Source organism: Protopterus annectens, chromosome 6.part0 (assembly GCF_019279795.1).
Source record: "Protopterus annectens isolate FY-2018-M chromosome 6.part0, PAN1.0, whole genome shotgun sequence".
Classification (NCBI taxonomy): Eukaryota; Metazoa; Chordata; order Ceratodontiformes; family Protopteridae; genus Protopterus; species Protopterus annectens.
In genome coordinates, this window is record NC_056737.1 from 174,651,838 (window position 1) to 174,679,264 (window position 27,427).

General features: G+C 39.3%; 1 protein-coding gene across 1 annotated transcript in view; it reads left to right on the forward strand.

Moving 5' to 3' along the window:
- The window catches only part of LOC122804197 (palmitoyltransferase ZDHHC22-like), a 32,947-nt gene extending 14,751 nt beyond the window's left edge, over positions 1 to 18,196 (forward strand). Inside the window, exon 2 of the mRNA XM_044073893.1 lies at positions 17,180 to 18,196. Coding sequence (XP_043929828.1) covers positions 17,180 to 17,445 — 266 coding nt within the window. The 3' untranslated portion in view covers positions 17,446 to 18,196. The remainder of the gene's footprint in view (positions 1 to 17,179) is intronic.
- The last annotated feature ends 9,231 nt before the right edge of the window (positions 18,197 to 27,427 follow it).

Genomic DNA, 27,427 nt, shown 5'->3' on the forward strand with positions numbered 1-27,427 from the left:
AGTACCTCTTTGTTTATATAATGCATCACTGTGGTGTTGTATGTGTGAACCTGCAGAGGTCCTGTGGTCCAGGGATGATTTAAGGCTTTCAAAGTGTTCTTCACTGCCAGCATCTTCCTGACATGTCTCTGCTTCTTTGTTTATGGGGTTCTACAGAGTTTACTCTTTTACTCCTTTGGAAACTGCTGCCCATGCCAGGTCTGATGCACCTATACTGACACACTGAAGAAAGGTCAGAATGAAGAATGGAAGACATGGGTTGTAAGAGATCTGGTCTACTAACCACCGAATTTCCCTTTTTACAACTTCTAGAACTGGGATCTGAAAAGACAAAGGGTGTAGATGCTGAATCCAGACTGATATGAGGTACTACTGTATTTTCCTCATAAGGAGTCTGACCAGGGGAAGCATAAGAATCATAGATTATATCCCAGAATCCTGAGAAATTCTACTGCAGATGCATGACTTTGACTGGGAAAACATAGCCAGAACTGTGGAACAGCTCACCTTTTCTGGAGGAAGAAAGGCTCTTCCTGGGTAAATTCTATCAGACATCCCAGGAATGTAATTCTGTGGGAAGAGAGAAGAGATTTCTGAAAGTTGATATATAAGCCCAGACTGAGTAGAAGATTCTGAACAGTTTTTAAAGACTCGTGATATCTGTTAAAAGAGTCTACAAAGATAAGGCAACTGTCCAAATATGGAAAGAAATAAATGCCTTGAAGTCTGCAAAAAAAGAAATCACTAGAGCAGAATACTTTGTTAATATCCCTGGTGCTGCGCAAAGTCTAATGAGTAAGACAGAACTGGTAATGTAAGCCAGACACAGCAAATCATATAAAACATTTAAAATGCTCCCTGATGGGAATGTAAGGATAGGCATCCTTTAAATCTAACTTTGACATAAAAGCTAGAGAGGGATCAGAGTTACAAAGCACTGAATGGAAAAACATTTTGAACTTCATAATCTTGACAAAAATGTTTAGAAAGGAAAGGTTCAGCAGTGGCCTCCCCAACAGCCTTCCATTTTTGGTGCCAGGAAAAAAGCCTTTGCCAAAGTGGGAGGGAAGTTGTATAACTGCCTGGGCCAGCATTGGTGTAGAATATGAGGAAAGAAACCAACTTGGTTCACTGGGAAAGAACGAACCCCTGGAAAGTATTCCCCTAGCCAAGTATACCCCTTCTGAATTACATTCAGAACCCATCTGCCTTAACCAGTTTGGTGCTTCAAAGGAAGTTGAAGCCTTAGAGAGATGGAAAGGTTGTCAGGATGGGAAGTGGGGGTGAACAGGTAAATAGTCATGCTGACTGACAGGACTGTCCTTGACTTTTTTGCGTCATTTTCTTTCTTTTCTTTTTGGAGCCTCCTTGAAACTGTTTTTTTAAACCCATTTGATGGCACCTTGCTGGTTAAATGGCTTCTTGAAAAATGGGAGCTGAGGAGAAGAGGAGATTTTTATTTGATTTGAAAAAGGAGAGTTGATCATACTTCTTTAGCTCCTCAGCTGCTGAATGGCATTATCTAAGGGATAATTTAAAATGTCAGTTTTAACATATTCAGGAAGATTTGGAAAATGAAACCACACCAATCTTCTATATACTGATCCTAAAGCAGCAGCATCATAAATTCATTATTAAATATGCTTAGTAACTTGAGAAGCAGATGTAATGTAAGCATTCATGAAAATTTTATTTACTTCAGGAGAAGGAAATTTAACCATTAACTTCTGCATGATCCTCAAAGCATATGCACTTGACATATTTTCTTCCCTAACTTATCCAGTGTTTTCTCATCCTTGTCAGGGGGAGTGGGACTAGCAGACATCCTTGAAGCAGGAGTTTGACTATCAGGTAAGGTAGAAGCAGTGGGAAAACATTCTCTAAAGCAAGCAACATAAGGGGGAACAGTTGCATATTTAGGCATATATAACTCGTAACAAATCAAAGTATTTTATTCATTCTGCTCCCACTGAAAAACCTCTTACATTTTAGTTAAAATTTCAGAAAAGAATAACTCTTCAGGAGGGAAATCTGAAACTACACTCTCCTCAGAATCAGGAATGTTTAGACTGCAAATAAATTCCTAAGGTACAGCCAGTTCAACTCAAAGAGAGAGAACTATTTTATTTTGTTGCCTAAAAAACAGAAAGCAAGGAAAGAAAACACACTAATGAGCTCCTTAGCAAATCCCAGTATATCTTCCTTGTTCATAGTTAGAGCAACAGCAGATGAAAAGATTTTCTCACTATATTCACTTTTCCTGAATCTCCCAGGAAAAAAGACTGGCTCTCAGATGGTATACTAGTCCCTGATGTACGTTCCTTATCTCAGACAACTGAAGAACCTTCACTTATCCCTGGGAACGACAAGAGTGGTTCTTCCTTGTCCTCCAAGGGCATTCTTGCAGTTGTGGAGGACTGGGGCAAAAGATGATTGGTCTGAAATACAAGTGGCCACAGCAGAGTCACTCACCAGTGGCTGAGGCACAACAGAAGCTGGCCTGACACCCAAAGATCTCCTTATAACTTTCTTCTTGCAGACAGGGAAGGTAAAACCAAAGACACCAGTGTAATTAAGTAAGTAAGCCCAGAATGAGACCTCAACGTAGGACAGTGGAAGCTGGATAAGTCGGCAGCTGGTAAAGTATAGAAAATGTGGCACTGTGGTAAGTAAACCACTGACAGTCCTGAAGCATAGTATCCTGCCCCAAAACACAAAACCTGATAAAATTTTAGTCGACAATTAAACTTTTCCACACAAAACACATTTACACACAACACTCCCTTAAAAGTGTAATTACAGTCCAAAAATAAAACATTTTCTAGCAAGACACCATATTTCAGTCAGAAAAGCACATATTTTCCTAACAAAAATATGTATGTAATGGAAGGTTTTCCCAAACATGGTATTTACCTGCCCAGCCTTGAAGAATCTCTGGCTGAAACAGTTCCATTGGTCTCACAGAAAGACTGTTCTTTGACAAAAAAAAATCTCTGACGCATTTCATATGTCAGCTCTCAAACTCCTAACATTAGGAGCATATGGAAAGCTCTCCAGTTTTGTAAAGCTGGCCAGTCACATGGAGTAGGACCCACACAGTAGCTTAGGCTACTGCAGCAGTGATCTATAATGTTGAACATCACTTAAAATTTTTTTTTATAAAAGAGTTAGAAATGAGTCCACTAAATGTTCCTGAAAGACAGCTTGGCAAATGTATTACTGCATGAATATATCTACCTAAACTGTAAGTATTCTGAACTAACTCCTAAGCATGTGTGTGTATTTGCATGTGAGTGGGTGTGGGTCCTACTCCACTCTAAATATAGCTTTCTTTCAGACTGTATCATCTTGAAGAAGGTTATAGTTAATGGACATATGTTACAGACTGCAAAGTTTGTCAAATCTTTTATCTGTAGGAACTGTTTTTCCAGATTGGAACTTTGTCAATTTGATGTTCTCCCATCACCATTCTGAAGATCACAGGTATTTCTTATCATTAATAGGTTTGTAGTATCTCAACATTGCAGTTCTTGAGCAGCAGAAAGTACAGCTGCCAAGTTCAACTCAGCTGTAACAGTAGTTGTTCATAGAACCCACTGACTTACTAGCATGTGGGTAGTAATGCCCTGCTACCCTCCCCACTGGCAGTCTGTAAGAGCTCTGAACTCCTCCCACTGCCTATCTGTGAGCATGAAGAACCAATCACCTGGGAGGTCCAGGACAGCCTTTTAAAGTCACAGACAGGACCTTTTCAGTTTTCTAGGGTACAATAGGAAGAGCAGATGAAATTCAAGCATTGTGAACACCTACTGTTTTATACCAAATGCAACATGCACACACACACACACACACACACACACACACACACACACACACACACACACACACACACACACACACACACACACACACACACATATGCAGACAGACACATGAGCATGCACACAAACACACATACACACACACACACACACACACACACACACACACACACACACACACACACACACACACACACACACACACACACACACAGACACAAAAGGTTGCTGAATCAGATTCAACAGCACCTCCTACAAGCAACTATATGCATCCGACAAAAAAAGGGCTGGGTGGGAGGATACTGCAAATAAGGCAATTTGTTCTACGAACATCATGTTACAGGTAAGTGGAACTTGTGCAACAGTACTATGTTCAAGAATCACACTACCTTACTGGCACATGGGTAGATTCACAAGGCCTACCCAGCCTGGAGGAGAAAGGATAAGGATACTCAATCTAGAAAAGCATCCTGTCTGTACAGCTTCATGCAGGTAAAGATAGAGGACCACATTACTGCCTCTAGAATACTTCTAGATTCCATGCCTTTCCAAAATGTCACTGATAAGGAAAAGGTGCTGGTGAAAAATACCTTTGCCTTGTCTGGATTCACCACTCCATAATGGGTGTTACAAAAAATAATACCAGAGGGGAACAATTTACAAAAAATAATATCAGAGGGGAACGATTGTGCAGTGAACTGCATAGAGACAGGCTGACCTTTGTTTGCTCCAGAAAAGGAAATAAAAAGCCTTTTGGCCTTCTTAAAGGGTTTATTCTGTCTAGGTAGTATCTGAGCTGTTTATGCACATCCAAGGCATAAAGTAACATCTAGCTGTTATACCTGGGTTCCAGAAAGAACCCAAGGAAATTAAAAGACTGATAGAAAGTGAAGACTGAAACCCTTTTGACCTGAAAAAAGAATAAGTGACTTTCACAGTCCTTTCTATCACTGTGGAAAATCGGGTAAGACTGTCCCACTATGAGAGCTTGCAGCTCAAAAACTCACTTTGCACATGTTAGACAAATAAGCAAAACAGTTTTCTCCGTTAAGAACTTAAGATCAGTGTTAGCTGTTGGTTCAAAAGATGGTAAGGTCACTTTTTCAAGAACACAGCCAAGATCCTACTAAGGAGGAATTTGATGTTGAGGGAGTCTCATATACAATATTCCCTTCATCATCTGTTTTACCAAAAGAGAAGAAAGAAAGAGGGTTATCCATTGGCAGACAAGCAGAGATAGCCACTAAATGCACCTTAATGGATGCATACAATAAGCCATCCTGAAGTAGCTCACACCAATATTGTAATACTAGAGGAATATTAACCAGAATGGACTGTCTGCTTTCATTTAGTCACCACTTAGAAAATCTTATACCTTTGCAAACACAAGATTTTCTAACAGCAGGTTTTCTGGCATTCTTTAACACCTGCTGCACAGCCTCAAGAACAAGTGCCTAAACTGAGTCAAGACAGAATCATCCAAGCTGGATGCAACAGTTGTCCCTGAGACTGTGCGCACCAGTCCAGCACGTGAGGAAGTCTGGAGTAATTGTCTATGGCCAATACCATAAACAGGAAGAACAAAATTGCCTGAATCAATAGGTGGCACCACAATGATCTTTGTCATTTCTCTTTAAACTTTCAGAAGTACCTTGTGAATCAGTGGAAAAGGTGGAAATGCATACAGGAATATTTCCATCCCAGAGAATGAGAATGCATCTGCCCTCCAAGCATGGCTGCAAGGATTTCTGAAACAGAATTTTTGCAGCTGTCTGTATCAAGAGAAGGCAAACAGATCTATTAAATACAAATCTATTAAATACAAATCTATTAAAAACAAATCTATTAAATAATCTATTCAACTACCTGTCTCCATAGGGGTTCCCCAAGGATCCATCCTTGGACCCCTACTCTTTTCTGTTTTCACCAATAATCTAGCCTCTGCCACCAAACATGGCACACTCATACAATACTCAGATGACTCAACCATCATCTGCTCAGCCCAGTCCCTACCCAAACTGCAAAAAGTCACACAGGAAGCCTTTTCCTCTGTTGAAACTTGGTTATCCGATGCCCAATTAATACTCAACCCAAACAAAACTAAACTACTCATCTTCCAACCCACCAAACATACTCAAAACAACTCTCACTTTAACATCACAGCAAAAGACAACACCACTATATACCCAGCTGAACACACCAAATTGCTAGGAGTGGAAATAGACAATAAACTAAAATTTGACATTCACATATCCATGACCATAAAAAAAGTCCACAAAAAACTAGGAGCATTATACAGAAATAAGCAACTTCTCACCAAAGCAGCAAAGATTTCAGTAGCAATTTCCCACCTTATCTCCACCCTACTTTATGCCTCTCTAATATATACCAACCTAAGGCAATGTGATCTAAACAGGCTAGAGACCTGCTACAACAAAATCGCCAAATTTGCCACAGAGGCATCCTACCGTAGTCACCACTGTCTGTCACTTGCTGAACTGGGCTGCCTTGAACTCCTTCACCTCCTTCAATGGTATCAACTCTCACTCGCCCACAAACTAGTAAACCATCCACTAAATGTCCCATCCCTCCAGAATCTACTCCAACCCTATCGCACCACCAGACCACTAAGATCCAGCAACAAAAATCACTTGCAGATCACTAAAGCCAATAACTCTGCTGGTGAAGCACTATTCTCTTGCACCATAGCCAAATTATGGAACTCCTTCCCACCCACAATTACCTCCATACCATCATGCATCCACTTCAAAACTTTACTAAAAGCGCACCTAAAACATGCTGGCTATGCCCTTGCAACTCCCACTCTAATATCACCCACCCCATCCAACCACTACCTTTCTTTCCAATCCACTAACTACCTTGATTATAGCAAGCTCAGATGCTCATAAGCCTAGTACTTATTATACAGAAGGAACTTCTTATTGTAACATTTGTTAATGTCTGTTATGTACTTCTCAGATAAAGATTCTAGTTGTCTACTGATGTACTATGTTCTTCATCTGTAAATATGTTGTAAGTAATTGCTATGTAATCCAGTGTAACTACTGTCTGTTTATTTTAACTGTGGAGCTTTTCTCCCCGGGCCTCCACTGAAAATGGACCTACGTCCAGTCAGACACTACCGGTCAACAAATATAAATAAATAAATATTAAAGACTTTCCCACATCTGGACTAGATCTTAGACCACACCCTTGAGCTTCCACTCATGCAGGTCTACCCAGGATCTGCTCGGTCTGGCTGCCACAATGTTCTACTCTGATGGGATGCCTGATGCCTGAAGAGACAGAAAATACTAAGAAACCCACTCACAGGCTATCATTGCCAATTAGTACAGAGAGTAGTACCAAGGTCCGTAACTATCAGAAGGAGACCCAGAGTTCAAAGGTGGTGAGGGACTTTCAAGGGATGAAACACACACTAACATCTCCTATATATTGATGTAATTCCATGTGTCCTTGGGTCCCCAGGTAGCTAGCACTTGCATCTCCATTGATAAAGCTCCCCAGGTGAAGTCAGACAAATCTATCTAGACAGATTGTACTGGCATTGGGTGGGGCAGAGCTTTGGACTGACACACAACTAATCTGTATACCACTATAATTCTCATCTGATGAAGGGCCACACTGGCAACTGGGATTCCAAGGAAAGAAGGTGCTGCATCCAACAATTTCAGACATATCACTGAATCTTTGTCATGTGAAGACTTGCCAGTGGTAAAATGAGAACCATTAAAGCCAATAGTCCTAAAATTTCTAGAAATTGTCTCACCAAGTTGACCGTCCCCTGGGATAACTGCAGAAACACCATTTGGTATAACAGGACCTTGTCTTAGGGCAGAAAAGGCAGACTCTTGTTGAAGTTAATTAAGCACCCCAGAAAGATGAGTCTGTGAGAGTGTCAAACATGACTGTAGGAAGTTCAACTTGAACCCTAGATGGCAGATTCAGAACAAGATGTTCGCTACCGATTTCATACATCTAGATGAAGACTCTGCACAGATCAGCAAGTTGCCCAAGTATGGAAAAAAAAAGTGAATGACCAGAGTCCATTAGTGGGCCACTATTGGAACAAGACATTTGGAAAACATATGTTTCCCCGAAATGTTTCATATTCCCAAAGGGCAAAACAGAAAACCGATAGTATGAACCAGACATAACAAATCTCAGATATACCCTGAAGTAATGAGCCCTGGGGATATGAAGAAAAGCATCCATAAAGACTAAGTTGACTGTGAAGCAGTGGTCTGGAAACAAAGGAAGCACTGTCTGCAGGTTAAGCATCTTGAACTTGGGGACCTTGTGAAATGTTTTAAAAACAAAAGGTCCCACATTGGTCTGTATGACTGCTGGTTTTGGGAACTACTAAAGAAGAAATCTCTCATTCTTTCAGAAGAAGAAACCAGTTCTATGACCCCTGAGGGAACAACAAAATCTGTTCCAAAAGATGATGGTGAACCTCCCCTGAATAGAGGCAGAAGTATTTTTCCTTCCATCTGAAACCTCTGCTAATAATGTTTGGAACCCATCTGTTGGAGACCACTGTATGTTCAAGCTGCCTTGTGAGGAATGCAACTAAGCATACTTCCTAATCACCAGTGATAACACTGAATTTCTAGAAATAGTATCAGACCCATCCATGGCACTTTTTAGAGCATGTGTTGACATCAGAGATTACAAAGGAAACAATATTTGTAACATAGAGCTTTTGCACTATAGGCAATGATGTAGCAAACTTGTCTAAACTTTTACATTTATCTCAACACAAACTTCCACTTAAAATACTAGTAGTTAAACACTTTAAAAGCTATTGGTCTGGACTGTGGCAGCAACTTTCATAAGATTCTACCCACTTGCTTAGTTAATGTGAGAAACCTAGATAAGCTGTGGTTTTCTTATTAGCAAAGGTATTTGGGGACACCAAAGCAGGCTCTGTAGACAAAAGGGCTTGGAGGCCAGGCAAAGTAGAGCATACCAAAAATTTCTTAAACCATTTCTTAGGCAAAGCCTCAATGAACAGAGGAAAACTAAAAGCTTTCTAGAAGACCTTTCCCAGTGGTGAAAAGGAGGGATAAGAAAACATTTGTTTGGCTCCATCTATCTGTTTGTCATCAGAGGAACCAACTGATCCAATATAAACTGGTCAGGGTCCTCAGATGCAAGATCCTATTCAAAAGTAGCGGACTGATGGGGGGGGGGCGTTGAAAGTGCCAGCATTATTAAAACCCAGGTACGCACTCTATAACACTTGGCCTGCACTATGGCTCTATCCAAAGATACCATCTCAGGTTGGAAACTAATCAGAGACTGCTGCCCAACCACATGGATGGTCTTCTGTGTGTTTTTGTCATGCACTACACTAGTGGGAGAGTCCCCAGGGTAAAAGTATCAATACTGACAACAGATTCTGCAACCCTGACTTCCCCTACACCTAAAGAGTTTTGTTCTCCCATGCATGCAGCAGGCAATGGTACAGCCCCAGAGGATATGTCTGACGCTCATGTCATGCACAGTTGTGGTACTATGACTACACAAGGGGACCTGGACAGAACAAAAGGTGAGTGGTCCAATAGCCTGCCTGAAATTAAGGCTACTGCGGAATCACAAGCCATAGGCTGAGGCATATTTTTTGATTTATTCATTTGTATTTTAGGTGCAGATGGGGAAGATGGTTTGGGGTGTCTGAGTCCATCAAGTGGAAGGACATGAAACTAACAAGCTCAGTCTCAAATATTGGCTTCATAGTCATCCCACTAAAGAGATGGACAAATCCCACTATTGTACCATCTAAATAGCAATCTAGACTATTTCTGCAGGGATACTGTTCTTAACACTGCATTAACAAAATATCTGTATTTTCAGTAATACAATTCAAAACACAAAATACATGCATATATGTCCCCTGATTTTGTAAAAAAAAAAAAGGCTACTTTCAGTCCAGATGAATGGATACAGTCTAAAGTAGTATGAGACAAGAAACAAATCATAATCTGATCAAAACATTCCTGTCAGAAATGGTTACCTTACAAAATGGCACCAAAAGAAAACTGAAGTTTATTTCTGCAAATTACTATTTTAAACAACGCACTGAATAAAATGACAGTTTCAGTAACACAGTTGCAATCACAACATGCATGCACAAAAGTCCCCTAATCTTGTAGAAAAATCGGCTAGTTGCAGTCAGAATGAATGGATGCAGCCTAAAACAGTATTACACAAGAAATAAATCATGCACCGATGAAAAATTCCTGTCAGTGATGTTTAACATGCAAAATGACACCAAAATTGCAATTTATGAAAAAAAATCACTTAAAATTATGTAATCCTACTCAGTCACCTCAAATAATCACAACTCCAAAGAAAAAATGCACTAGCAGCATGTTTTCCTGTCAAAACTTCCAAATGAAACTTTTAATCAACAGGCCTTATTGTGCTAGTCAAAGTAAAAACAGGTGCAGATACAAAATTCCTAATAAAAAAAAAAGCAGCAGAATACACTAGTCAAGAACAGACAGAGAAGTAAAAGGGAGGAAATAAAACCTAAAAGGAGTTTCTTATCTGAGCTCTTTAGCTGATATCATTCAGTTTAATTTCTCCAAATCTTTTGGGTTTCTAATACCATGAAGGGAAATGAACCCATTCCTACATCAAGGTATAATTAAAGTTAATAAAATTAGTATTGTTTCAATTTTTTCAATTTTTGATGTTAGCCAAAAGTGTTTCTCGCAACAATCACAATGTGCCCAGAAATTACTCCTCCTGAGATTCAAATGAAGTTACATGTATTAGTAGCATATCTAAATATGACTGTAGATTCTTTTTTATTAGACTCATTGCTCCCAACACTATTGGAACTGTCTGGGTATCTTTCTTCTGTATTGCTGTCATTTCTGCCTGCAAATCCTGCTATTTTATAACTTTGTGTCTGTATGTATGTGAGACACTAATCACTAGGTGTAGTAATTTCAATGATCAGTGCTACTCTTGTCTTCTTTTTCATAGACAGCTATATCAGGTTTTCTCGCATCTATTTTTTTGAACTGTTGGTAATGGGTGATCCCATGTGATGTACACGTCATCATTCTCTATAATACTTTGTGGTTCATATTTCAAGTGCTTCTCAGCTACTTCTATATTGCTGTGTTTGCACAATCCCCAGTACAACAGTCTTGTCACATTACTGTGCCTTTCAGTGTACAGGCCATCTGCCATGAATATATCACACCCAGCAACAAGGTGTGCGACTGTTTATAACTTTTTTTTACAGACCCTACGTGTGTCTGTTTCTGCACATGTCCAGTGGACTTTGTAAACTAAAACCACTCTCCTGGGCTGCCATGATTAACCTTTCATCCTCTGTTTTCAACAAACCTCTCTTCAACCACACCTGCATCAAATTCTGATCAGCATGAGGTTGTTTCAGGAGATCTCTATACTTGCCACCATATTTATGGCTTTTGCCTGATCCTTCTACTTATATTCTTTATACTTTTTCTTTTTTGGGGGGGCACATTCAGTTGCTGTCTGATTTTTGTCCACTTATGATTTTATTTCCTTTCCCACTTGACACTGGAAAGCTTCTGCTAAACTAAGCAGAGAGGTTGTAGACTTCCTCTCCTCATGTTTTAAAACTTCCATTTTGTTTGGCTCTGATGAGGTCAGCAGGTATGAGGTCGATAATCATATGGCTGAGATCATATCATCGACATTTGGAATTTTGAACATTCAAAAAAAATAAATACACACGTTACAAAATAAAAACACATTGTTAGCAGGGGGGGCAAGTCCCCCTGTACCCCCCATGGGGGGCCCATAACTTAAATATACTAACTCTGAGATCGCACTACAGAAATCTTTCCATTCTGCACTATAGTGAGATGCCGGTTCCACATTGTCGAAATTGCAAATGTCGATCATATGGTCTCGGCCATATGAATGTCGACATTTTGCAGTTTTGACAATGTGAAGGGCCCCCTGATTTTTATATATCATTTGATAAGCATGAATCATCTGTCTTGTTTTTCTGTCCAACTGATCCAATACCTTTTGGGGCCAGTAAATCACAGAAAAACTGCAAGTTAGAACAGGAAGAGCAAATTGGTTTTAAGCTTGGACTTTAATCCTAGATGTCAAGGCTATTTTCAATATTAGATTTAGTCTTCTGTAATATTCCTTACTGAGTTTCATTTGCGTTTGTTTATGTATTACTGCCAATCCTTCATCAATTACTAAATATTTGTGCAGTCTTCCTGCTCAGTTTTCTTTATATCACATTCCTGTCCCAGATTGCTATTTTCTTAGTACTACAACTTTCCTGTTTTAAATGTTGCTTTTGCACATTTATCAATACCAAGTGTCATTCTTATATCATCTGAGAATGTTTTAACCACTTGCAGTTGTGCTTTCAACTCCTCATCTGATGAGCTATACAGTTTTAAGTCATCCACAAATACATGAGAAGGTTGCTTTCTGGGAGCCAAATTGTAACTATGACCTAATGTGTTAAGTAAAAAATTCTTCGGTTCCACCAATAAGTGCCCACAACTGCCAAGATGATAGTTCCACAATTTATTGTCACAAAACGAATGAAACGAACAAACGATACTATATGCACATTAAAACACTAAACATACTTGAACCACAGCAAAAAACGATACAATGTTAAGCGCTTTCAGCCAAAACAGCTGGCCTTCATCAGAACTGGAGTTATTTAAACAATGTAATAGCAGAACGCTCTAGTAATTTTAAGTAACTGAGTGGATTCAATTCTAATGTGTTAAGTAAACAGCTTAATGAGTTAAGGGCAAGTCAAAACAACTGTGATGACAAAGAATTACTCTGGAATATCTCCCTTTGAATTTTTATCCCTTGGTTAATAATTTGCCCTTTGTTGTGGCTTAATTGCGAAGTGGTTTACCACTGTTTCATGGTCACTGTAATATAACTGCTCAATGTAGGATGTATCTTATACATCTGTAAGCACTCTTTCATCCATGAATGTGGTATGTTGTCATATGCTTTTTGTAATTTATCCATGCCGTACTTGGATTCCTCCCCTTTTTATAATTGTCTATTATGGCTTTATTTAGCAACAAATGACCATTTGTTCCATATGTCTTTCTTTTGTTACCATTTTGTTTTATTGCCTTGATTATGTTTTCTTCTGAATGACTATAACCTATGCCTGCATCAATTCCAGTATATAGTTTGTACAATATTATTGGCCTGCAGTTTTAAGGATGGCTTACAAGTTCACTCTTAAGGGGAAGTATACTTTTTCCTGTTGCTAACCAGGTTGTTGTCTAATCAGGATCAGCATATAAGTAATTCTTACTCAGAGCTAAATCTTTGTGTAACAATGTTAAAACTTTTAGCCAGAAGTTATGTAATCCATCTGGGCATAGGGTTTTCCATTTAGGTGCTTTTCTTAATTATGTTTCAATTCCTCTGGATGTTACTTCATTCCATTTCATATTCTGTGCATATGAACCCCTTACTGTTTCTTTTAATTTTTCTATCAGTCAGCATCTTTTTTATATTCCACAGGGTCTTCATAAATATGTCTCCAAAATGTGCCCATTGCTTCTTTTCCTGTTGGTTTTTCTGTTCTTTTTGCTTTGTTCCCATTTCTCTATAAAACTTTTTTGGGTCATCAGTGACTTGCTTATTTTGTACTTTTCCTTTATATTCATCTGCTTATATTTTAAGTTGTTCTACCTGTGTTAATATCTTTAGTTTGTTATTTGCAATAGTGAATAACAGATCCTCGTCTGTTCTGATACTATGGGCTTCTTTTACCAGAACTGTTTTTCTAAATGTTTTTGTTGATTTGTTCCCTATTATATATTCTTCTAACAGTGACACTTCTCTTAATTGCTTTATAGTTTTCTTTATTTGATGCTTCCGTGACAGCATTTTATTACTTTCCATCTTTTCCATTATTGTTCTGTGTTTTTGTAGTAAGATTTTATCTATTATTAATTTAGCTGCACAGTAATATATACTGTTTACTGCTGTTATATCGCATAAATGTATGTTAATAGTCTTGATTACAGTGCCCATCTTCTTTTATCAGACTCCTAACATTTTGGATCTTAATTACTTTCTGTAATCTATTTCTTTCTTCAGTCTTAATATGTCTATCCATCTCTGCTATATCAAGCAACTCTCCCCTTAGATAACTGTCTTCTAAACTAAGAACACATTCTTTGCTCTGTGTTTCCTGCAGACATTCTACAGAAAGTTCCAGAATGTCTTCGTGTAGTCTGTCCCCTTTAGCTGCTTCCTGCATCATCTGTTGCTCCTTCATAATGGAACTCATTTGCACATCACTCCACAACATTGGCTGTGTTAGAGTTGCCACCATTTCCTGCTCCTTCCCTTGCTGTGCAATTCCAGCTGAACTTTTGTTCTGGCTTCTTATTGAGGGCTCCAGAGCATCATCATATGGCAAGTCATCAGATGCATCCTGTTCTAACAGTTTCTCTTTGTAGCTGCTTTTTTGTATTGATTATTTTGGCTTTCTCCTTTGCATAAATATTGAACCGTATCGAATTTCTTTTTCTTTCCAATGTACACATTTGTTTTTTTATATCTTTCAAAAATTTCTGGGTTTTCTTCTTTAGATTTTCACACTTCCTCTGTCACTTTTTTTCAGGCAGCTCAACATTTCTTTGTTTATGTAATGTTTTTCATGGATTTGTTCTATTAATGACCGCAAATTTGCATTTGAAGCTTTTGACAGTTTTTCTTGTGCAAGTATTTTTATTTCTTCTAATTTTGCTCTTAGTCCTTCTGAATATCTTCTATCTGGGACCTCTGGGATTCTTACATAATATTAACTATAGATACTTTCTTCTTTATCCTCAGTTGGCAGTGCTATAATCTTTATAGCTGTTTTTTGACATGCCAGTTTTTGCGTTTTTTGTGGACTACTACTTCCGTCTACAGTGGGGGGCATTCTCTCCTGAGCCTGGCCTAACCCCACTGTAGGAATGTTCTAATGTCTTGAGTATTCCACACTGCCATTTTTTTCCAATACTGGCAACAGTGCACAAACTAGTGCTGGGTACTTTTTTATCCTGGGACTTGTGCATCCAGATATCTTTTTATTTTTAACTTGCTCTCCATGATGTATGCTGTATAAGATGCAGTCTATGTATCAGTGTCATCTTGGTGAAATTTTTCTGAAAACAGGGTCCACCACATGAAGGTATTCATTAAGACTTGAGGATAAATCCAGTTTTAGCAATACCACTCTCCTTTTCTGTCTGATTTCACCATCTGTTCATTCGGGCCCTCATATGTCACCCAGTTTGAGAGAAGCAATATCCCAAGAGATCTTTCTATGGCACAAGAAAACTAAAAGGGTCCTGTCTGTGAGTATGAAGGGCTGATCCGATCCTGCGATGTGATTGGTTCTTTACCTTCACAGACAGGCAGTGAGAGAAGTTTTGAGCTTTGACAGACATCTGGGGGCAGGGGGATGTGGTCAGGGTACTACTACCCACATGCCAGTAAGGCAGCATGTTTGTTGAACATCTTGGCATTCATCAAAATCATGTGTGTTAACTTTACATGGAAATCAAAGCCTTCAAGCTTATTTCTGAGGGAATGAAATAATAAATAAATTTAAATGGTTTCACTTATGCCTTAATTATGTACTCCATACAGGAATATTACATATGAACTAGATGCCAGAAGTTAACACACCTAGTTTAATCTGTGCTTTAAGTGCATTTAACATTCTAAATCATGTCCGCTGGGCCCAGAACTCTTTATCTGTGAAGATAAATATGCACAGCTCATGGGAGCAGTTGGTCCCTACAACTCAGTGACTGTCCCCTTCTTCCCACATCCTTTCTGTTCAGGATGACACCTTTAAAATTCTCTACATTCTCATAATTTTCTACATCCATATCCCAACACCCATCTTTTCTGGTTTCTGATTATATAATATCCAGATTCTATATTCTCTGGTCACATTCTTTCCCCTCCATCTCCTGGACTCCTGCCAACTGCCAAATGTTCATCTCCCTGACCGAAATGCACACTAATTTGGCAGATGATTTTGTCAGAATAAACACCTGTGATAAAACTGAGATGCAGTTTAAATAAGACATAGTGAAAAACACTTGCTGCATTAGATAATTTTAAGACTGAGGGTGGTAATTTTGATCCTTGTAATAGCAGAATTGAAAGTGCTAATGGGGAGAATGCATCTCAAGTTGCAATGCCTCAAAGCATGTCCCTTATTCCAAGGTACAGTGAAGATGGAATTTACACACACACACACACACACACACACACACACACATATATATATATATATATATATATATATATATATATATATATATAGAGATATATATACACACACACACACACACACACACACACACACACACACACACACACACACACACACACACATCAAGGTTATGGACAGCACAGTTGCTCACATTGGCTAAGTGCAGGCATTGAAGTGTATAGGGCTATCCCCTTACCATGACCTGTGCCCTAACCCTAAGGTCCGTGACGACTGCAGCGCAGTGAAGGACATAGCAATGTCCTCCACTATGGTGCGATAGTCACGAACCTTAGGGTTAGGGCATGGGTTAGGGTAAGGGGATAGCTTTACTAACTATCCCCTTACCCTAACCCGTGCCCTAACCCTAAGGTCTGTGACTATCGCACCATTGTGGGGGACATAGCTTGTTTTTTATGTCCTCCACTGTGCTGCTGTACTTTCGGTGAAGTGCACTTCAGCGAAAGTTCACTTTCGTTAAAGTGAACTTTCGCAGAAGTGTGGCTTCCTATTACAAGTTCGAAGTAGTGAACTTTTGTTCTTGTAACAGGAATCCAAAATGAAGACCACATAACTCCCCAAATAATGCTGTTGCAATAGACTGCTTTAGTTTTATTTTCATGGAGCCATCTAAGGTGCCTGATTCTATTATCAACTTAGTAATTCCTGATGACCTATCACTGTTACCAGCCAAAATCAAATTTCGTGAACAATGAGTGGCTCTGTAATTAGGAAGCTAAATAAGTCTTTTCATTTACATTTTAAATGTTGTCAAGTCTGCTGGTCATTTCTTTGCTAGACATTGCTTCTTGTTTTGATGTTTCATGTACAAAATGGTTTTCATTGCTCTACACTTTTACAAAGCTAGAACTTATCTAAATACTGAAGAAAACAGTTCATTCAAGACATTCTGAGCCCCGCAGGAGTAAAATCAAAATAATATCACAGTAGGCATAAGAGTAACTTGTGTTTTACCAAATAATCTCAATTTCATCCCTAAAATTGCTTCTGTTTGATCTTTTGTTTTTCGTAGGTGCCATTCCGAACCTGGAGATGTTCCTGATCCTCATGACTTATGTTTGGTTTGGAATTGGGCTAGCCTGTGCTGGTTTCAGTTGTCAACAAGTGCTACTTGCATCCCAGGGACAAACGCGCTACCTAATGAAAAAAGGACATCCTGCACCATATCGCCACTGGAGAGAGAACCTAGCAGAAGTGTTTGGAACAAGATGGATACTGGGGATTTTTCTTCCTGTGCCAACAGCAAAGCTAAACAGCCATAGCAGTAAGAACAGCTGAAAACTAGTCCCCATCTGCAGGCTGTGATTGCTCACACTTTGCATTCTAGTGGCAACAAAGCTGATGCAGTTGAAGTTCTGAATGCGGATTAGCCCCGCAGGTTCTAGCTTAGGATGCCCATCTGCCATGGAGCTAGTAATTACATTAGGATAGATTTTCTCACTGAAATTCACATCTCCATCTTGGAATAAATACAGCTGATGTTTGACTTAGGTATAGTGAAAGACAAATTCCTCCATCCATTTTAGATGCTGAGCAAACAGTTATGTGGTAGTTCTAATGCCACAAATCTGGGATTTATTGCTGGATACCAGTCAGTGAAAGGAGGGGATGGAGAATGATATATATGATTGGAAGCAAGGTGACAGTATGCCAGACAAATTAAAGGAAACATTGTCTCCATATGGAGTGGCTGACATCTATGGAAACAAAAGGGAGTGTCCCAAACTAACAGTTATGCATAGCACAGCCATTGCACCCCTCTGGAATCAAGTCATGCAAGGCAAGCAGGCAACAAGCTGAGCAAGCTTTACCTTACCTTACTTCATGTGAAGGTGAGGATAGTTTAACTACTGGTTCACCGACTGACAGCAGCACAAGGAAGATTTCACTGAAAAGCTGCTTTCAGTGAAGAGTAACTATTGCCGTTTCTCTAATGCTGTGTGACCTTGGCGATGGTATATATAAGTTAGGGGAGGGGTGGCAGAGACACACACACACACACACACACACACACACACACACACACACACACACACACACACACCCACACACACCCACACACACACACACACACACACACACACACACACACACACACACACACACACACACACACACACACACACACACACACACACACACACACACACACACACACACACACAAACACACATACACACACACACAGGGGGGTGCAGGGGGGCTTGCCACACACACACACACACACACACACACACACACACACACACACACACACACACGGGGGTGCAGGGGGGCTTGCCCTCTGCAAAAAATGCCTTTGTTACTATTTGCTAAAAGTGACTTTTAGCAAGTATTTTTCACACTACTGCCTGTTGAGGAAGTATGCAATAAATGAACATTAATTCAGTCAGCCCAGGTGCCTGATGTAATATTTGCAAAGTGCATTGGAAAAAGAATTGCACTATTAAGGCAAGACCCAGAAAGCACTATATACATACATAAATTAACATAAATGGTAGTCCAGAAACAGAAAGATAAAATGAGACACACCATAGCCTTTGGGGCTTATAATATTGCTGTGGCACCATGGTGGCTAAACATCATGCCACAGGTGGTCTGTTTATAGGGTGACCATGGGAGTGACTAGTCTGTGCTACAGTGACTGAAGTTAAAGGTGAACGAGCCACTGCTTTTGGCTGTTGTATGAAATCACCAGTTCAAAAAGTCTGTGCCACTTTTTCAGTTTGGGAACTATGTTAGAACGTGCCATGCATTCAAGTGTGGTATAGTAACATAGAGTGACACAGGATATTCTGATCAGTATTGAAAGACTGCACCTTTGTAAATGAAGTTTCTTGTCATGGTTTTATCTGTACCACTTTGTTTGTTGTCCACCACTGAGCTTAGTGCTTTGTCTTGTTCTTTTCCAATATACCTTAAGTTTTCACACTACAGTTGGTGACCTGTGTTTCTTTCTACATAATACGTACGTACACACACACACACACACACACACACACACACACACACACACACACACACACACATATTATATATATATATAAAATATGGTATATTACATATATATGTCTACACACACACACACACACACACACACACACACACACACACACACACACACACACACACACACACACACAAAGTAAATAACTCATTGTAGAGTGCACATCTTGAAATGTTAAAATACATTGTGTGATTATATGGAAAATCTGGCAAAAATAAATGCATTTCATACAAATGTCATTAAAGCCTTTATGAGCCATATCAAGGAAATTTGGGGTGTGGAAATAGTCAAAACCAAGATTCCTGAATGGACAATGAAGACAAAAATTCTTAAGTGTCCATTCAAGAAATACTTGATCAAACTTTTGTTTTCTGTGGGAGGGCTAAACTCCTACAGCTCTGTTATTTTTTATAATCAAAAAGGGTTTAGCAGAAAAAATAAACACATCAAGCCATCCCTGTCTTGTCATTGCATTTTCAGTTAATGAGCCGGATTCATACTTCATCTAGGTTGGATTCACCGGCAGGTATTATCCCCACACCAAAGGAGTCCTTACTGGACTTAAGGTTTTAAATGCATTTTGTAGACAAACAAATGATGCTTGGTATATGAGCATATTTCTCAAGATTTCACAAACAGATAATGCTTCCTCTAACTTCTATTTCTTGATACTTTTGGAATTTTTAGAAGTATTCTGTGCTGATTTTTATTTTAACAGACACAACTTTATTCCATCATGGTCAAGTACATACATGTGAAGTTTGCGTGCATAGTGAACCTCTTTTTTCCCCAGTGGTTGGCTTTCTTTCCGTATTATGTATTTACATTTCAGCTTTACGTAATCAGGTTCAACTTATTCTGAGGATTACAACCAATGTCTAGCTTATCTTAACTTCATTTATGATTAAATATTTGCAGCTGCTACAGACCAAAGAAAACCTAGCTTTTGGGGAATCATTATTGAAACGGGCATCTTCTCCCCATATTTCATCAGACTGAAGTCCATGTGTTTCCCTTTATTGATACTGCCTTTGAACAGGCTCAGTATTATGCCCCCTCTTGCACCTTAGCTGTCTTATTTGTATCACTGTTTAAGCAGTATTACTATATCAACTTTAATCAAACCTACATGCAATTTGTCTTGTACTTTCCAGTTCCTCTTTTATAACTGTCACCTTTTTATTTTGGATTACACGGTATGTAATTACACATGTAATATGTGCATTTTTGATACTGCACAATATTGTTACTTGATTAATAATGAATTAGTAACTAGTAATTATTTGTACATGAAATGTGTGTAATTATTGATACTGCATAATGTAAAAGATTTTGTTTGTACTGCATGTACTGCAGCTTTTCTATCCAGGTCTCCATTGAAAAGGGCTTTTGTGCCCAGTTGGACTTCCACAGTCAACAAATATAAAATAAATAAGTAAATATGTACTACTTCTAGGTACATATCTCGGTCTTGCCTATAATGAAAGGGCCCATTATTTAAACTTACTGTATGCCACCTTCCCCATCTCAGCAGTTACTTTCTGTTTGGTTTTGCTCAAGGCTATGGTGCTCTTATGCATGATTCTAGAGATTCCCCCCACTGTATGTCTTAACTACTTACAATTTTCCCTTGACTAATTCCCTTTTCCTCTTTAAGTGGCACAGTCTTGTTTCTCTCTCTGTTTTAATTCTCTCCTTCCAATATTTATCCATTCCATCTTTTTCTAAATCTATGTATTCCCTTCTTTCTTTTTCTAGCAGGCTTATCACTAATACTTCTATTTTCCCTTTCCTTGTTGGCTCCTATCTCTTCCATTTTGTTATTACTGTTTTTGTTTTTTTGGCATTCTCATAATTAGGACTATCCTTTCCTTACTATCATCTGATATTCTGTCCCATTAGCCCAAGAGAAATACTTTCTTTGTCAACATATTTTCTGTTAATCCCTTTTCCTTTAACAGTTGTCTCAACTCTTCTTTATACTCCCTCAAGTTGTTATATTCCCAAAAATGTGATACTTTGTCTCCCCTTCCACATCTCCAGCATAGTCTTATTACTGTGTGGAACATTTTAGCCAGTCTCATTGGATAATAAAAGTACTTATGTAGGCACTTCCATGTGCAGATCCTGAATTTATGGGCTTTTGTTATGCATCTTGGCAGCTGTACTATTTCTCACCATTATTTCTCTGAGATTCGCTCCCCCCGATTTTCTATCCCATCCTCTTCTTTTATTTATTTTGTTTATCATTTGTTGACTGGGAAAGTCAGACTAGGGCAGAGCCTATTTTCAGGGGATGCCCGGGGAGAAAAGCTCCAGACTCACTGTTGCTCCTCCTTCTGCTTCACCCTTGTACAGATTTTCCCTACTTTCAATAACCTTCTCATTGCAAACTCTCCAGACTGTGTGTTTCTTTTGCTTCCAGCAAACGTGGAATCCATATTGTCTCATTCCATTCCATTTCTGTCTTACTCCACTGATTTTTGTATTCCCATCTATTCCCATTCTAACCCTCTTTCAAAGCAAAACTCATCTCTCAATTTTTTGTACCTTCCTCCAGTTTGCATTTGATCTCATTATTTCATTTGCTGTTGCCTTTTCCCCATCTCCATGTAATTGTCAGTCTTTCCACCTTTCACCGCATTCTACCTATAAGTGATATTCTTAATTTTCATTTATCCTGTCCTCTTCTCTGCCATATCTTTGAAAACTCTGGGTGCTTTTCTCTCATATAAGTTAACTCCAGCTCCTCAATTCAGATCTGTAACATAACCTTTATAGAAGTTCTGCCTTATTTTAGGACTTTTTCCCTTAGCATTTTCATCTGTTTCCACTCTGCATTGTAGCTTATATCCATCATCCTTATTACATTCATTACTAGACATGCTTTCAGTTTTTCTAATTTCTCTGTCATTACTTCCCAGGCCACTCTAGGTTTCCTTCCTTCTCATACATATTCCTAATTCAACTGTTCATAGATAATTTCCTGGCAAATTCCAAAATGCCTGCTCTGCACATATAAATTGCGGTATAACACACATCCAGAGTACCTACATTTTTTGATTTATGTCTGCATTTATTTTCTTCAATTTACCTACTGATCCTTTACCTTCCTATATATTCCTTCATAATCTCCTTCATTCTTATTCTTATGTACTTTATTTTCCTCATAATTCCTTCAAACTCCCGCATCTTCTCTCCTCCCCTCATCCTTGATGCTAATAAGCAACCTAGGTTTTTTTTTCTAGTTTATCTTGTAACCTGATTTCTTACCAAATTTGTACAATATTTCCCAGACTCTTGCCATATTCTACCCATAATTTATTAATGTGGAGTAAACACTGTCTACATACAACAAAATTTTCTTCTCAGCTCCCCCATTCATATCCTCTAACATTATATCTTTATATTGATTCTGCCCACGGTTCTCTATACAAGACAAATAATAATAATAATGAGGAGAGGGGGAAACCATGTGGAGTTCCCCTTCCTGTCCTTATTTCTCTTGATAATCTTGCCGTTGAATATCTTTGCATTAGCCCATTCATATCTTTGTCATCACCTCTCGCCATTTTCTGGAAACCCTCTCCTTCTGATTACCTGTAATAATTATCTGAATCCTGCCCTGTCACCCTCCTTTTCTGCATCTATCAAAATTAGGGCCAGCTCACTATCACTCATTTACACTTGCAACAGCAAAATAAGTTTGATCAGATTATTTGTCAATGTTCTTCCTTAGATCACTGTTGCAATATTGCAATATTGATGTTTTTTTTCACCAGAGATACCAAATACAAAACATTCTATATGCTTACATGTCTGGCTTATTACCTAAACCAGTGGGAGTAGAAGAACATAAGCAGACATAGAAGTGCAAGATCCTCAGACTATCTTGCTGCCAGTTTGAACGCAGGCTCTCCACTCCTTAAGCTTATTCATATATGCCCTATTGGGGAAACATTCTTTTTCCTGTATTTTTTCACAAAATATTTCTTAATATCAGCTAAGAGAGGGAAGTGTGACTGTGATAGGCAGATACCTTATAAGAACCTCCTTTTGCTGTGTTTATTTTGTCTCGGAGCTGAACATTATTACACAAATCATCAGCTCTGCCATTCCTTTGTCCCTAAAACTTTCCACACTTGACTTTCGTCTTTATATACATACTCAAGAAACCTAAAGTCTGAAGCACCTCATGCAAGCCAAAATGGTAGACCTATCCGCCTCTTGCTTCTCACTCAAACCTAAGAAGAAGTTCTAGAAAAATAGGGCAGAACCTATTACCCAGTCAGATTCAGATGCACCCAATTAGATACTGCAAGAATCCACAGTACAGCCAAATCTTTCTCAGAGACCCACTGGTATAACCCCATAGGAGGCTGGTATGCTGTTTGACTCTGGCACATCCTTTGAGACTGCTCATACTGATACAGATGAGAAGGAGAAACTGATGGCAATCATTTAAGCGGGACCAGAGGTCATTCCTCAAATCCTTGTTAGGGAAAAGGTGCCTGGCAATTTTATTGAAGTCATTGGGTTTCCTACCCACCACTCTTTGTGATGGCTGACATCATCCCTAAGAAAAAGAAACAACAACAAAAAAAAATAAACATATTTCTTCTGCTCAGACATCTCAAGAAAAGGAATAAGTTGAATTTTCACATGGCCTATAAAAGGCCATTTTATCTTTGAAACCTCTTCATTCTTTTCTTCCCCTTCACTTCCCCACCCCTCTCAGAAGAGAGGCCATGAATCTTCATCTGAGGAGGAGGAGGAGAAAAGTAATTCAAACAAATATTGTGTATTCATTGCAAATCCATTCTCCTGGACAGCTTGCTTCTGCTGATGACTCTTTACCCCTCCCCCACTGCAGCATTTTGATTGGGGGAATCCAAACAGGTGACTGATGTATAAAAAAGATACTATAATTTGTTGGAGGAAGGGATTCCTATGCTTTCTCCTGTTCCTCCAGTCTTGGAGGCCTTCCTGGATGCTTTTGCATTCACTTCTCCTGACTCCTAGCCTCCAGCACCCAAGAAGCTTGATAAGTTTTATAAGGTACTAGAAAACTTAAAATTTCTCTACAAATACCCCCTCTAGCAAATTCTTGTTTTTTTTTTTTTCTGTTTCCACCTATAAACCTACTAAGCTTCTTATGGTGACTAATGTGTTGCCAGCTGACGGAGACAGTAGAGCCATGGATAGGTATGGTAAGAAGGTTTACACCTCTGCCTCTCTTGCCTTTAGGGCATTAAATTACCATACGTAAATGACAAAATACCGCTTGTCCATTTTAGGGGATTTAAGAAGGATATGGGTAACCTTGAGGCTTTTGACACTAAGCAACAAGTAATTTCTATGCTTGGACAAGTTCCACAAGTTGCAATGGATTCCATTAAGTGCTGCAGTAATGCTGCAGAGGCTTTTTCTATGGCTGCTGCTACTGGATCTCTTACCGGAAGATTTGTTTGGCTTCTCCTTCAGTTCCTAACTGAGGAAGTTAAGGCCAAGCTTTTGGATTCCCTATTCACAGCAAACATTTATTTGGATTTTCTGCAGAAGAAATTTTCAAGACTTTGCAAGAGAAGACTAAAATTATGCAGGTCTTTTAAGATTTTTCTCATATCAGTACCTAGGTAGAAATGAAATTATCCTGCTGAGCCTACTTCCTTTGTCCACAGGGATCAGAAGCCTCTTAGAAGGGCAGGAAATAGCCCAGGAAATGATTTCATGACAAACCTATCAGAGATTCCAATTCTGGAAAGCCACCTTTTTCAGACAAGTCAGCCTCCACTTGAGTATCTTCTGCACACCCCCTCCCCTTGGCAAAGAAATTCCCCTGTAAAAAGATTAACTTTGTCCTTTTCAATCTGGGAATTAATCACTACAGACAAGCAGGTATTATCCAGCATTCAGTACTCTTACAATGTGTCTTGGAGAGAATTTCAATTGCTCAGGAAAATCTCCCTTCCCCTTCCTGTCTTGCTCACCTCCACCTTCATCTCATACAGGGCCTCCTGAACCAGGGCACCATAGAACCAGTGCTACACCAGTACCTAGGAAAATGCTTTCTGGTCCTTAGAAAAGAGGGTACTTGGAGACCCATTCTGGACTTATCCCACATCAACACATTTCTGGAGGTGCCATCTATCAAGATGCCCTCCCACAAACTCTTCTTTCTTTTATTTTCTTGAAGCTTTTCTATTTTCCCTAGACTTGAAGGATGTATAACTGCATATCCCCATTCACTCCAATGGCAGAAAAGTCCTCAGGTTCTTTGTTTTATCATCTTACTCTCAGCTCTCTGCTTTACCCCTTTGGTTTATCTACTTCTCACATGGGTTTCATGAAGTGCCTTTCCCCAACCATTGCCTTTTGTAGAACCTGGGGAAATACACATTTTCCCATACTTGGATGATCTTCTTATCCAGGGCTACTTGCAGAACACCCTAAAACTCCACCTCAGTTTCACAGTCTCACTTCTGGAATGACTAGTGTTCACCCTAAGTATCCACAAATCTTCTCTGAAACCCTCCCAGGAACTGGTGATCTTGGGTTACAGACTGGATACTCATCTGATGACAGCCTCTCTTTTCCATGAGAAAGTTCAATCAGTCTCCACCTTCTTCAAGTCCCTACTCCCCCTTTGGTCTCCTTCCTGAAAGGGAAATTCTAAGAACCCTGAGATACTTGTCAGCAACCATTCCTATGGTACCATTTACCAAACTACACATGAAAAATATCTAGTGATACCTGAAATGTCTTTGGTTTCAGCACTGCCACCCACTGGACTTCCAAATCTCCCACTTACCCTTCCTGAAGACGGGATTACAATGGTGGATTTCTCAAATCCAATTAGGTGTGTGCCTCACCTTCTGCCCACCCACACCCTACACAGAATTGCACACAGATGCATCAGATCTGGCTTAGAGAAGAATTTAAATGGGCTCCCCAAAAATTTTGTGGCCAGTGGTTCCCTCAAACAGAGTAGGAGGAAGCACATCAATATCAAAGAAATTAATATCCTTATTCAAGCCCTTCAGATGTCATCTCACCTGTGGAACCCAGGGCCTCACAGGATTTTCACATAGAACAGCACAGTAATGTGGTATATCAACAAACAGGGGTGACCAAGTCCTACCAGCAGGGAAAGCTAGCTCTTCTTTCTAGGGATTAAGGTATAAGCAAATCTGTCCCTACAGGTGATCTGTATTACATGCAAAGACAGTGTGTTCACAGATTCTCTAAACAGGTCCATAGAAGACCCTCACAAATTGATGAAAGGCCTTCCTGGACATAGTCCACATATTGGGTATTCCTCAAATATATTTGTTTGTCTCCCTTTAGAATAGGCAGCTCAAGCTGTTTTACACCAGAATTCCTTGCCTGCCTTGCCTCTAGGCCTAGAAGATGGATGCCATGTCTTTCTGCTGGGAGAAGAAGTATCTCTATGCTTTTTCTCCTCTCACTAACCCCAAAGCTCTACTGAAGATCCAGTGGAACAAAATACAAATCTTGTTGATGACTCCTTTTTGGCTCAGGGAGCACTGGTTTCCTCTTCTTCATCTAGCCATGGTCCAGCACTACAAGTTACCATATAAAGTGGACTTACACAGAAAAAGGGCTCTCAGCCTGACTCTGTGGATGATAGAATTGTAATTCCTTTCACATACCAATTTTCTGAGGATGTGCTTCAGGTGCTCCAGGAGATGAGAAAACATACCACTAGAAAGTGTCACATCTTAAAATGGAAAAGATTTGCTTACTGGTGTCTAAAGAAGAACCAGAACTCCTTCCAGATGGGGGGAACTACAGTTTTGTTCTACTTGTGCTGGCTACTCAAACCTGGACTAGCATATTCCTCTATCAAGGCACAGGTATCTGCCATTTCTGCCTGCATGACACTTAATCCTCCCTTGTTCTCACGAATTGATATCAAACAATTTCTAAAGGGTGTCCTTCACCTGTATCCACTTAGGAAGGCTATCCCACCTCCCTGAAATCTCAACTTTATTTTGGAAAATCTACTTTGCCAAAGGATTTCTGAGATTCAAGACTTTATGGTCAATCCTTCTTCCTTATTTTCCATAAGAATAGGGCCTCTCTTAGGGATAGCCCTACTTTCATGTCCAAAGTGGTAAATGAATTGCCTCTTATTCAGGCTACACATTTACTTACCATCTTTCCAGACTCAAAGAACAGGGGTGAAAAGCTTTACTACTTTCTGGATGTGCACAGACAATTCAGATTCTA